At 51.1% G+C, this 12,221-nt stretch overlaps 1 protein-coding gene across 1 annotated transcript; it reads right to left on the reverse strand.

Moving 5' to 3' along the window:
* Nucleotides 1–299: 299 nt before the first annotated feature.
* On the reverse strand, nt 300–10,278 carry DUSP5 (dual specificity phosphatase 5). The gene is made up of 4 exons (XM_041461617.1): nt 9,598–10,278; nt 5,305–5,447; nt 3,692–3,911; nt 300–1,952 (listed from the first exon to the last, which is right to left on the reverse strand). The coding sequence occupies exons 1-4, from the start codon at nt 9,989–9,991 to the stop codon at nt 1,552–1,554; spliced, it is 1,158 nt and encodes a 385-aa protein (XP_041317551.1). The 5' UTR covers nt 9,992–10,278; the 3' UTR covers nt 300–1,551.
* Nucleotides 10,279–12,221: the final 1,943 nt, after the last annotated feature.

The following is a 12,221-nucleotide window of genomic DNA, read 5'->3' on the forward strand; positions in this document are numbered from 1 at the left end:
CAGATTTTCATCTTCAGCAAGATGGTAAATCTTATATAAACCATGCATGAATCAAAACAGAAGTGCCTGCCTGGCTGCTGGGAAGTGACGCCACCGTGACTCATGTCATTCTGTTTAAAACAATCCTCCCCCTCACCTTCTCCCCTCTGTAGTGATGAACCTTGGTGGCTTTTCAGCACACAGCACAGTGATGCTTTCCCATCTCTTCTACCCTCTTACACCACTTTTACACCATGGTGTTTTTCTCAGGTGACCTCTCCTGCCACCAAGCTCTCCCAATGCACTCTCACAGATCAATCCAAGTACAACAGCTTTATTTTCCTGGCATTTTTTAACTTTATTATTTTTTACACACCATAAAAACCATTGCAGTTTTTTTTTTTTTTTCACATTCACGAGATCTCCTGGAAATTATTGCCATTTCCCATACATATTACATATTAAAAAATACTAAAAAGGTCAACAGACAGAGACACTCATTCTGAACTCCCTGTGGACACAGAAGCCAATGTGAGCAAGACAGAAATAATTTTTTCTGGACAAAGGCTGACTAGAGGTGACCACACACTCTAAGCAAGTCACATAACACTGAAAAGACCACTTGACCATACACGATACACAGTGAGAACACTTGGGAAGGGATGGAGAAAAAGTTGTTTTGGAGCTGAAAGCTTGTCAGGTTTTTTTGGTGTGAAGTCCAGCAGTTACAGTGTTTTACAGTTGGGAAGTGGATGGGATGAGGATTGTTGAGACATTCAAGTATTCTAGGGCTGTTCTTAAAAAAACAGATAAGAGGATAATAGCTCAGCAGGGTAGCTGATAGACCGCAAGTCCCTGCTTTACTTAAAAGCACATCCAGTACAAAGGCAAATACAGAAGTACAGGAAATGCCACACCTGAATGGACCCACTGGCGGGGGGGTTGGTATCCAGTTACACTGTGGACAATACCTGACACTTCGGAGGCTGGAGCACAAGAGGGGATGTTCACCTGGTTGTGCAGCAGTGTCCTGGAAAAGGTGCTCCCTCTCCCCACTCCAGCCCTTTGCTACCTGAAACATGACACAGGAGAGGGGAGGAGGAAAGCCAGAGAAGGATTTGAACAAATATTCACTCTCGCCACCTCTGTGGTTGCAAAGGTAGTGCTTTTCATTTTGCTTGCTTCCCTGCTGCTGCTGTTTATTGCTTGAAGCTTTAAGTGAGGGTCTTTTCAAAAATAAGATTGGAAGAAATGGGAACTGAGAACATACTAAATGGATTTCTCATTGTTCCCCAGGAATCTGGAAATACAGTAGTGGGTGCACATTGTGTGGTTAAAACCCTAAAAAAGCACTTTGTATTTCTTAAAAAAAGGACAATAAAAGTTCAGAAAACCTGCCATGCTTAGACCTCTTGCATCTTACAGTCACAGCATATGGGAAGTATGACCCATGACAACCACTCCATCTCAGAGTAAGTGGATGAAGTTTCTCTATTGCACATTCATGAAATGTTCTTGTTGGGGATCACAGTTTGGATCAGGACCACATCAGCTCCAGGCTCCCCACAGTGCTCAGCAGGATGAAGATGCCGTCATTGGGCTGAGCTTCAGCTGGTGCACAGGAGAGTGGATGGGCACGGAACTCAACACTGAGGTAGGAAAGGCAAAGCACGAGCCCTCAAAGTTTTTGCCTAAAGTCAGTTCCTCTGCAAAGAAAGACGCAGCTTCTCTCTTGCACGAGGTGACAGGGGGGCTGGGGGTGGAAGACAAGATCTCTGACTCATATTGCAGCAACTGGCCCATGAAACCGAAGTTGGGTGAGATCAGGCTCCGGCGCTGCTTGATGTAGTCAAAGGCTTCGTCCAGGCGCAGCTTCTTTGTCTTCATGAGATAGGCCATGCAGATGGTGGGGGAGCGCGAGATCCCCGCCTCGCAGTGCACCAGGATCTTGCCGCCCGCTCGCCTGACGTAATCTGGGGGAAAAGCCATTGCAGACATCAGCTGTTGTGGGGCATGGAGAGGACACTGACACACCCAGGGCTGGGGACACAGTCAGTCTACCAGCAAAGAGAGGCCTGCTCTGCTGTTGGGTACTAGGGAGACATGGAGATTGACAGACAAGGAGGACAAAACCCAGCTTGTGACATACCTGAGCATGGTTTTAGAATCTGTGGACCTTGATTTGGTTCTTTTTGCATTTTTTAGGAAAGTCCATCCCTGTCTCCTTCATTGTGCCTACTTCTCTTTTGGAACAACTGACATTCAAGAGCATTGTGATGCAGGCAGTGCTGTAGCTGCATTTCTCTGCCTGCAGCTCAAAATGTTGTGTAAAGCTAAGCCCGGCCAGCCCTCCCACTACCTGGTCACTCAAAAACTGCAGGGGCTGTCATCATCTTTGCTAGAAAAACAGGATTTTTCTTCAAAATCCTAACTCCCTGCTTGGCAGCAAACAGCAGTACCAGGAGGTACCCTTGGGTGGAGAGGCTGAGCTTAGTCCCTGGGGCCTCACCACAAAGCAGACAAGCACTGGTAGGCAGCTGCTAATTATAGCCTGGTTAAAGGATGCTTGGACTTAAGTCAGGATATAAAAGGCTTATGCAAAGCACCCATTTTACACAACAGGAGCCACTGTGGTTACTCACACAACACAATGATTGTTATTAAAGAGAATGTGCTTAAAATAAGCCCTTTCCACACAATAACACTGTTCAAAAAATAGACTTCTCTCTGCTCTATTGCCTTGAGCAACATGTTCAATCTCCAATTTATGGATAACTTTGAGTGCAGTGCTCAGGGAAACACACAGAGCTGAGGAAGTTATCATTTGCCTGCCTTCAATTGTCTGCCAGGGGACTGCCACCACGACCAGTTATATCTAGCTACTGCACAAAATAAGGAAGACGTGGATTTGAGTCATCCCCAGCATCTACACCACATGCCCAATTTTAAAAGAAAGTGAAAATTAAAGTTGTCCTCAAAATCTGGGAAATTTCTAAGTGACTCGACATCTATCAGAAAGGGTTGAGGATAGGACAGAAAGGTGCCATAAATTATTATTTCCCTGAAAGGTGTGAGATGTCTGGGAAGGGGGAGGACTTAGAGAGCACCCTCAGATCAGGTTTTTATAATTCTGCCTGCACTGCTGAAGGACTCAAACTCAGCTGAGCAATAAGTCCAGTGAGTCTGTAACTTGAATATTCCTGAAGAGCAACAGTACCAATTTCAACATGATCTCCACCCGGGCTAAGGCTTCTCCATCCCACAAAACCATGTTGTGCTTCTCAGGGAGAATCCTCTCCCCTGTGCTCCCTGGCACAGCTCGCCTTCGCTCACCCACTCAGCCGAACACAGGAAGATTTGAAAAGGAATAGCACAAACTTTTCTAAAGGCCTCCTCATTTTTATGCATGAGGGTATTTGATTTAAGGGTGAGATACAGCACGATCAAAAGGAGGAATGTAAAGAGCTCTGTGATAAGGGAGGACAATGGATTTCTAGGACGCCACCTTTGGGATATCTCAGCAGAGTAAGGCAATGGTTTTACTGACTCTGGCATGCAAGTCCCAGGAACTGGATTTTTTTTCCTTCACAAAATTCAGTAGACTTCAATACATATTTTATTATAAAATTAACTAAATGTATTTTAATTGATTTTACATTTTAAATTAGTTTAAAAGGCATGAAGATCTGCAAATCTGTTCATTGGTACCTACCAATGAAGTCTATGGCTTCCTGGAAGTGAGAGCTGATGTCTGCTGTGTGACTGTCCTCTACTGGTATCCACTTGTAGCAATACTGGTCTTTGAAGGACTCTGAGCTTTTCCTGGAGACATTTAGCAGGGCTGTGATGTGCAGGTTAGCGAGAAACTCGCACTTGGAAGCATGGTAGGCACTACCAAGGTAGAGAAAAGGCAGGATTTCAACTGGACCACCCTGGAAGAGAAGGAGCAGAAACATGTAATTCTTTTTTCAAAAGTCCTGAGACCCAAGAGCGACCACGGGAGCCCATGTGGGTGCCTGCTCCCTCCCTCTCTCACATTTTTGGACCCCAGTACTGCTGTCCAATGAATCAGTGGCAAAGCCCAGGCAAGAAAAATGTTTTCATTTTCTTGTCCACATCTGCAGGGTACAAAGTCAGACCAATCTACTCATGTGCAAGATATTTGTGGCTTTCTTTAAAGTGCTGCCCCTTGCAGTGCACCTAGAGTGCTTTCATAGGTGGTGCCCATTCCCACTGAGGCTTTACTGAAATGGGACAAGGCAGGGAGCCACATCCAGCAGGGAGGAAGATTAGGACAGAGGAAGAGGCTGCTTTGGCTCAGCCAGGGCTTTGCCCCTCTGGTCACATATCCAAAAGTGAAAAAGCAAAAAACTGGACATAGGCTCCCCATCCCCCTTCACCTCACACCTCTGTGGAGCACAGCACCTACTGCATCACCCACCCTGAGACATCATCTCAGTTCCTCCTTCCTCAGCACAAGCAAAGGCTGGATGACGAGATGGCAAAGAAAAGCCACCATGTGACACAGCTTTCTGAGCTGGCAGGTAACTTTCCATGATGCACAGGAGCTGCTGCCAGCCCCCAGCTGCATGAAACTGCCTTTCCACTCTCCCTGAACTGCCCACATGGTGGGTTCCCATGCATCAGGGACAGCTGGCAGCCAGCCACGGTGGCAGGAGGGCACCCGGTGTAGGAGGTACTCCCTGGAGAGCCCAGAGGCATCACAAGGGGACTCCCCTGAGCAGCAGGAAATGCACGCCCTGGCGGAAGCGTCCTGACCGCAGGGTGACATCTCGGAGCACACATCATCCCCGGGCTGGGTGGGCACACTGTGACTTCCTCTGTGGAAACCCCACTTCCCCAGCCCAATGGTGGGCCTCGCTTCTCAGAGGCTCTGGCCCCTTGCCAGCCTCAAATTCCTCCTGAGATCTCAGAGGAGTCATGGGCAAAATGTGCTCCTTTGTCTGCTGGAAAAGTGGCACTCCTGGCAGCCTCTCCCCTGCCGTTCTCAGTCTCTCTGGAGGTGTGAGCTGACAGCTCACGCTGTCTGGGTGTGTGATAAGAGAGTTCATAAATAGTTTTGGGGGCTAGATGCAGTGTTTTCCTCCTTCTGCCTGATTTTGAAGCCGGGTGGAGGTGATGTTGACCAACTGCACACAAGGGCAACTTATTCAGCTCACAGGCCATCAGCCTGGACTGTGACAACTTATCCACAGCCCACGGCAGCACCAGGCCCACTGACACCCTGCCAGCCTCCAAGAGAGCCTGCTGGCAGCAGGGAGAAGTCCCAAGGGGAGGGTCACCTACCACAGCCATGGCACACACCTGGTCATAAGCAGGTTTGTGGTTGGCACTCTGCTTCTCACAGTGGCTGGAAAGGTTTCTCTCTGCTTCCGTCCTCTCTGGGGAAATGAGTTTTCCATTCACGCAGCACTCAGGATATTGAGAGTTAAAGGTTTCATATCCCCCTAGGGAAACAACAAAAAGAAGAAAATATGAATATTTGCCCTCCCAAGGACTAGTTTAATTCAAATGAAGGACAAAGGAAGCTCCAGCAATGCAGTGGGATAGCAGTGCCCAGCAATGAGCTCCAGGGGAGTGTCAATGAAGGATAGTGCTCCTCTGGGAAAATGGGTTTGCTTAAAAGGATTTGGGCACCCAAGGAAAAACCTCTGGTACCACTGACAATTATTAACTTGCCAAAACCCAGTGAATCCAGACTAAATCTGTTAGCAAATGTAATTCTGTTGAGTCTAGCAACCATTAACTCCTGTACAGTGGGGACTAAACTCCCGCCCCCCAGGTTTTACACATGAGCACTAATTCCAACATTTGAGGCAGAGATTTCTGTACTCAGAATCATCTTTTCTAAACCTGTCATTAATATATTCACTACAACAACACACAAAATATTTTATTTGCGTTTTTAAATGGACATAAACACAAGAGGGGGATGCTTGCATGTGTCTCATTAATCACCACAATGCATGAAGACAGTGAAGTAATGAAGATGGTCCCACTGAAACCAATCTATTAAATAACAGCTATAAAACTTAATGAAATCCTGTGACAACATTTGACAACTGAATAGCCCCACATGAGCTATTCTGCACGGTTAAGTACTGCGTTCATTTCGTTCAGTGTGTTGCTAATGAAAAGGAATTAATCCTATTATTACATTGTTACTCAAAGTTTGTCGTCAGCTAAATTGTTGCCTGTTTCCAGGCTGGGAATATTCGGCATGGAAGAACATTATCTCCAAAAAGTACCTGAATAAGTCAGGTAGCAGAAGCAGCCTGGAAATGTCAATGGTGTGCCACATGTCTGCCACCTGTGCTTTCTCAGAGCAGAAATGAATGGCTCCTGACCAGCTACATTCAATAATCCTTCAGTGTGGCCCTCGAGTAAACAAGGCTTGGAAGGCAAAGCCTCTCGTTGTGATTCATTCACCTGCAACTGTTTCACCCTGATAAGCTGAGTCGGTGCGGGTGCCCGGGTGCAAGGGAGGGTTTTGAACCGAGGGAAGCGCTGAGGATCAGAGCAGCCCCGGACCCACCAGCCTCCCTGCCGGGGCTGCCCGGTGCAGCCGCCTCTGACAGCTCAGCCCCGCAGTGCCGGTGTCTCATCTGTTCGCAATGTTTGAGCAGTTGTGTGCTCAAATTCATGACGTGCTGCTGTCGCCTACTCATTCCTACCGTGGGGTCCTCGTGTTGAAAGTGGCCAGCATGATCCAAAGCCCACTGAATGTGATGACAGTCTGTTTTCCATGACAGAGGGCAGAAGAGTGACCTTGCAGCAAACGGGCACTCAGCACCTGCACCTTTCCTCCTACCCCCAGCCACATTCTGCCAGCTCATCCCAGAGCTCACAGCATGAGGCAGTGTCCAAGCAGTCAAGTGACCGTGGAGACCATGGTGGTGGTGGGAGGTGTTTGATAAAATGATAGCTGCAACAACTGGGTTGAAAAAATTATATCCCTAGCAACTGACAGTGTGAAAAAACAACAAACACAAGAAGCTCTATAGAATTCCCTGATCTCCAACTGCCCTTCATGGGGCGAACTTTTAAATCTTTTGTTTTGCATAGCTGACCTTATCTTCCCCCAACTCCCCAGTCACCGCCATCACATAGGAAAAATATGTCCAGTTTATATAAATAACCATGATCCTCATTTACACCTTATGTTGCTGTTTTTACACTTGAATGAACACAGAAATCTGCCCAAGCCAAACCTGCATGTGTGTTCGACAGACATGCATGTCTCGTGTCTCTTGGGGCAGCTAACACATGCAGCTGGTGAATGGTTAATTACAAGCCTTGGGGATCAGGATATTTGCAGGCCATTCTTACAGTGAGTCATCTGCTCATCCCATCCTCCAGCAATCTCCTCTCTTCCCCCTCCCCACTCAACCTACCTTCCCTGAGGTCATTTCTGCAAATACTCAATTGCTCATCATGGAGAGCTGAGCTGCACTTCCCTTTTAATCAATAAGTAATAGAATCCTTATCAGCACCAAGGGAGGATCCGTTATTTTATCTTTTTTTTCCCCCTGACACACAACCACTCTCACTGTGCTGGGGCTGAGCTCATCCAGAGTGAAACTGCACCTACACAGATGAAAGATGTGACCCTGCAAACCAGAAAGCAACGGAAGGAACGGGGCCTGGCATGCAATGCCTCAGTTCCAGCTGCTCTCTCTGGGACCAGATCCTCAGCATCTTAATCACCTGGTGGTCTTGATGACCTCCTCATATCTTATTGCCACGAGACCCCCTTAGCACTTAAGTACCCAATACCTCCTCCCAGCTCTCCATGCCTAGGGAGAACAGGAATATAAGGGGAAACCTCAAGGAGGTTTTTTCCTGGTGGTTTTACAGCCTATTATTTGCAAAATTGGTAGCAGAGGCCTCCAAAGGACCCTTTCTCCTGATCAGAACACAGTGTTCCAGGGTGATTTATATCCCCACTGTGCCAAGGATCTTCCCCCAGGCCAACAGCTTCCTGGGGGTCTGTGGCCCCAGTGAATCACCAGTGCTGCCCACTGAGTCATGGGCCTGAACCTGCAGCCCCAAGCACTTCCAGAAAAGCAAAAGGAAACTGCAGCAGGAAACTTTCTCATACACTGAGAGGAAATGTCTTTAGCCTCAAATCAACAGGCTTTCAAGATAAGACACTTCACAACTCACAAGATGTACAAAGCAGGGTAGTAACCCCTCACTCCGGATAAACTGCCCACAGCCACAGTCACCACTTCAAAGTGTAGGGCTGGTACATGAAGAGGAAAGGATGATTGTGTGGCCAAACAAGCAGTTTGAGAGTCAGCAGAGCTTAATTTGGCCCCTAGTTTACCACAGACTTCCACCCGTGACCCTGAAGATATTTTTTCATCTCCAGTTTAGTGTAGTCCCTAAGGATTTGAATGACACAGTGCCAGTATCTCTACCCTCCAGCAGCAGAATTTGTGCTTTTGAGGTGACTGCCAGATCCAGCAAAGGCTGATAGTGGCAGGACAGAACCAGGGTGGTGGCAACAGCCGGGGAGCATCCCCCATCTCGGTACCAGGCAATACCCGGGCTGAAGGTGCCTCTGCCCCAGCAGGAGGTCGTTACAGAAGGCTAAAGCTGGGTACCTCAGGTCAAAAACTAGCGATAAAAGGCTTATTAAAAGTGAATTAACCTTGGCCCATTAGAACACAGGGGCAGGCTTTATTCAAGAAACATCGCCTGGTTTTCCCCTCCCTTTTATGGCCTCATGGTATGGCAAGGGGGTCTTTGGAAACTCCTTCCTCGGCCTGGTACCGCTGCGGGAGCCCCGCGGGCGCCGCGTGTGCGGGGCTGGGGGCGGGAGCGGCCCCGCTCCCAGAGCAGGTGGGGGCTGCGCTGACAGAACCGAGAGGGCAGAAGGACAAAGGCGCTGCCAGAGGTGGGGGGAGGCAGGGGCGGAAGGACGGGGAAAGGGCGGGCTGCTGTGCTGGCTATGCTCTTTATCGTTTTATTAGCCCGGGTTACACGGAAGGAAAACAAAGAACCGCAATCGAAGGGCTGTAATACACGTGAGGGGAGGAGGTATTTCTGTCCCCCGACGAGCCCCGGAGTTTCGCCTCTAGGTTTCCCCTGCCAGAGTCCCGATGTGCCCGAGGGAGAGAAACCTCTCCGCCCTCGGTGGAGGGGCGGGCATCGGTCCCAGGGTTGCGGGCGCCCAAGTGTCACCGGGCGGAGAGCGAGTAGCGGTGGCCTCGTCTCTCCTCATATCCGCAGGGCTGATTTTGTTTCCCATGCAGCGCCGATGTCTCTCCCCCTTAGATAAACTGCAACTTTTGCTGCTCTTTACTGATATTCTCTGCTTTCCCCTCGGCCTCTTAAACGCGTGGCGGGGTTGAGCGGAAAGGCATTTCGGCTCAGCCAGCAGAGTCTATCCGGGATTTATTTCCAGTAGGTGGAAAAGAAACAAAATCCCGGTGTTACCTCCCTGCCCTCCACCAATAATCAGGTTCACTGCAGGGCGAAGGAGAGGGAACGGGAGCACCTCGGGGCCGCCGCCAACCGGGGGAGTTTTGAGGGCCGACCGCGCCGCTCTCCCCCAGCCCCTGTCCCTCGGGTCCCCGCGACCCCTCTCACCTTTCAGGAAGCAGACCCTGGCCCCGGCCTCCGGCAGGCTGGAGAGCAGGGCGTTGAGGACGATCTGGGCTGTGCTGTCCTTCTTCAGCTTCTGCCAGTGGCCCGTGTCCTGGTCCAGCACCACCACGGCCGCCAGGCGCGCAGCCCCCGCCGCCCCCTCGGCGCCCGGCAGCAGCCGGGCTCGGGCCGCCGCGTCGGGCACCACGAAGTGGAGCGGCACGGCCCCGCCGCGGGCCCGCCGCATCACCACCGAGTTGAGGTTGACGTTGAGCGAGCCGCGGAGGCAGGAGGCCGAGTAGGACAGGTAGGGCCGGCAGTCCAGCACCAGGCAGCGGGAGGGCTCCTTCCGCAGCAGCTTCCGCAGCTGGCGGCAGTCGAGGGACGTGACTTTCATGCCGGCCGAGGGTAGCGCCCCGCCGCAGCCGGGGCAGGAGCGGAGAGAGCGGCAGGAGGGTACCCGGTGCTAGCGCGGAGCCGGCGGCGATGGGACGGGACGGGAGGGACGGAGGCACCGCGGGGCCGCACCGAGCCCGGGCAGGGAATCCCGGCCGGCGCCCCGGGCATTTATATGAATGGGAGGCCGGGCCGTGACGACACTGCCCATATAAGGGGAGTGACGCGCCCGCCTCCCAAACATGGACATCCCCCGCCCCGCGCGCCGCCCCCTGGCGGGGATCCCCTCCCTCCCTAGCGGCGGTAGGTCAGCATCGGAGGCAGAGGAAGCTGAAAAACGCTGCAAAAATTCTCCACTCATCGGCTGGGGCTCATCCCGACATCACCCCCGCCCCCTCCCCAGCGCGTCAGGAGAGTAGGGAAGCGTGCCGGGGGGACGGAGGAGAAGGAAGGAAGGAAACAAGGGAGGAAGGAAGGAAGGGAGGAAGGGCAGCGCTGGGGCAGGCTTCTCACACCAGGTTGCGAATGGAGTTTCAGTTCCCTTTATTCCCCCCTCACTGTGTATCCTCACCCCCAGAAAAGCCTGAGCCCAGGCAGACCTGCCTTCGAGAGCTCTGCTGCTTGCGGGGTGGGAGCTGCCCGCTCCTAGATCCTCTCGGAAAGAGTTGGGTCCCCTGCTTAGGCTATGGTTTGCATTAAGGCAGCTTTGGCAACTGAGTGATCAGCGAGAACACTGATCCCCGGGTTGTTGCCTGGGGAACAAACCCGAGGATGCTGTTACTTAGCCCAAGGTTTACAGCCTAAGGAACAAACAAAGAGTAGTGGACTGGGACAAAGCAAGATGTGCCATTTCTGCAAAATTAGTGAAAGCTCTGAAGCAATGGGGACAAGGATGAGAGGGCCACCTGCAATAAATACAAAAATTGCTGCTATGGTTGTTTGAGGGGAGGGTCCCTTTCCCTGTGGCTGTAATTTTGTGTCTCAAGGACTTGCAAGACTTACACCACAGACCACTGACTGTGCCTGTGTCCAGAAGTCGTGACACTAAGACACACAGGAATTAGGAAATTTGGCACTTGCCCTTTCATTGCTTTCATTGCAGATACTTTTGTAAAGGCACCAAAACGAGGAGTGGAAATTCCTAGAAGAAGTTAAGCAAAAGGGTGAACTCCAGTCAAGCTCATTAAAGCCCAGGCAGATGACAGTGCAGCTGTCTAAGAGCAGGGTGTCATTTATTCTGATGGTGCCCTGAAAGAATGCTCACCTTAACTGCAGGCAGGAAGTGCCATCCCTGCCTCAAATTGCCTGCAGCTGAAACAGAGAAGCACAAAAGCGACTGGGCGAAGAAAACGTTCAAGCTGATTGAAAGAATGGCAACTACTGGTTTTGAAGCAACTCCTCCTCCTCTTCCTCTTTCAATTCCCCTACAGTCCTCCCATCTGTCTCCTTCTAACCTGACCCCCCCTCACTCCCCTCCTCTGAGTCAGCCAGGGTGTGAGATGGAATAAAAATAGAAGTAGCTTGTGGGTAGGGGCAGATGTTCACAGCACATCTCAGCGTGGGTGTTGTCTTCACCTGGCCACTGCCATCACGGCAGCCTGGCTCCTTCCCTTGCCCTGCACCCACCCTGGGAGGCAGCTGGGCATTGTCAGAGCCACATGGCTGGGTGAGACCCACGTGCCAGCACGGTTCCTGTCAGAAGTGGATCACCACAGCTGTGCCAAAAGCCTTCACATGGACTAGATGGGAAAGCTGGCATAGGCAGGGGTGCTGTGACCCAGTCCTGCTCACACAGGAAACTTCCACAGCACCTGAACACAACCTGCCTTTCCTGCCTCTCAGCCCCCAGCTTCAGGGACCACTGTTTCCTCTCTGACAAGCAGCCTGCTTCCCTTGGGACTCAGACCCCAGGAACAGCTCAGCTGGCAAACTGGTCCCAGTGGGGCATAGGGAGGGGAAGAGGTGCTGTTAGCAGATGCTGGCGTGCTCCTCCCTCCTGAGAGGAAGGAGGGGGCCAGCACAGTCACATATCATTTCCTCTCAGGAAACCCAACTGAAATGTGGAGGGGTGAGAAAACGAGCTTTTTCTCCTTCCACACTCCTGCCTGAAGTGATACCTCTGTAGCAGGGGCAAATTACCCCAGCCCAGAAAATCAGTTGTCTGGGGAGTACCTGATGTTTGGCCCGTGCTGGTGGCAGGGTGTATATCACCAGACCTGACCTGCAGCTGA

This window comes from Pyrgilauda ruficollis, unplaced genomic scaffold (assembly GCF_017590135.1).
Source record: "Pyrgilauda ruficollis isolate IOZ18807 unplaced genomic scaffold, ASM1759013v1 scaffold15, whole genome shotgun sequence".
NCBI classification, from domain to species: domain Eukaryota; kingdom Metazoa; phylum Chordata; class Aves; order Passeriformes; family Passeridae; genus Pyrgilauda; species Pyrgilauda ruficollis.

Bases quoted from the DNA above. Each gene is read 5' to 3' on its own strand.
- DUSP5 (XM_041461617.1), bottom strand. From the start codon at position 9,991: ATGAAAGTCACGTCCCTCGACTGCCGCCAGCTGCGGAAGCTGCTGCGG. The intron at 5,448-9,597 runs GTGAGAGGGGTC...TTGTTTCCCTAG, and splicing joins CAGGGTCTGCTTCCTGAAAG to GGGGATATGAAACCTTTAAC. The intron at 1,953-3,691 runs GTAGGTACCAAT...CTTTTCCCCCAG, and splicing joins GGAAGCCATAGACTTCATTG to ATTACGTCAGGCGAGCGGGC.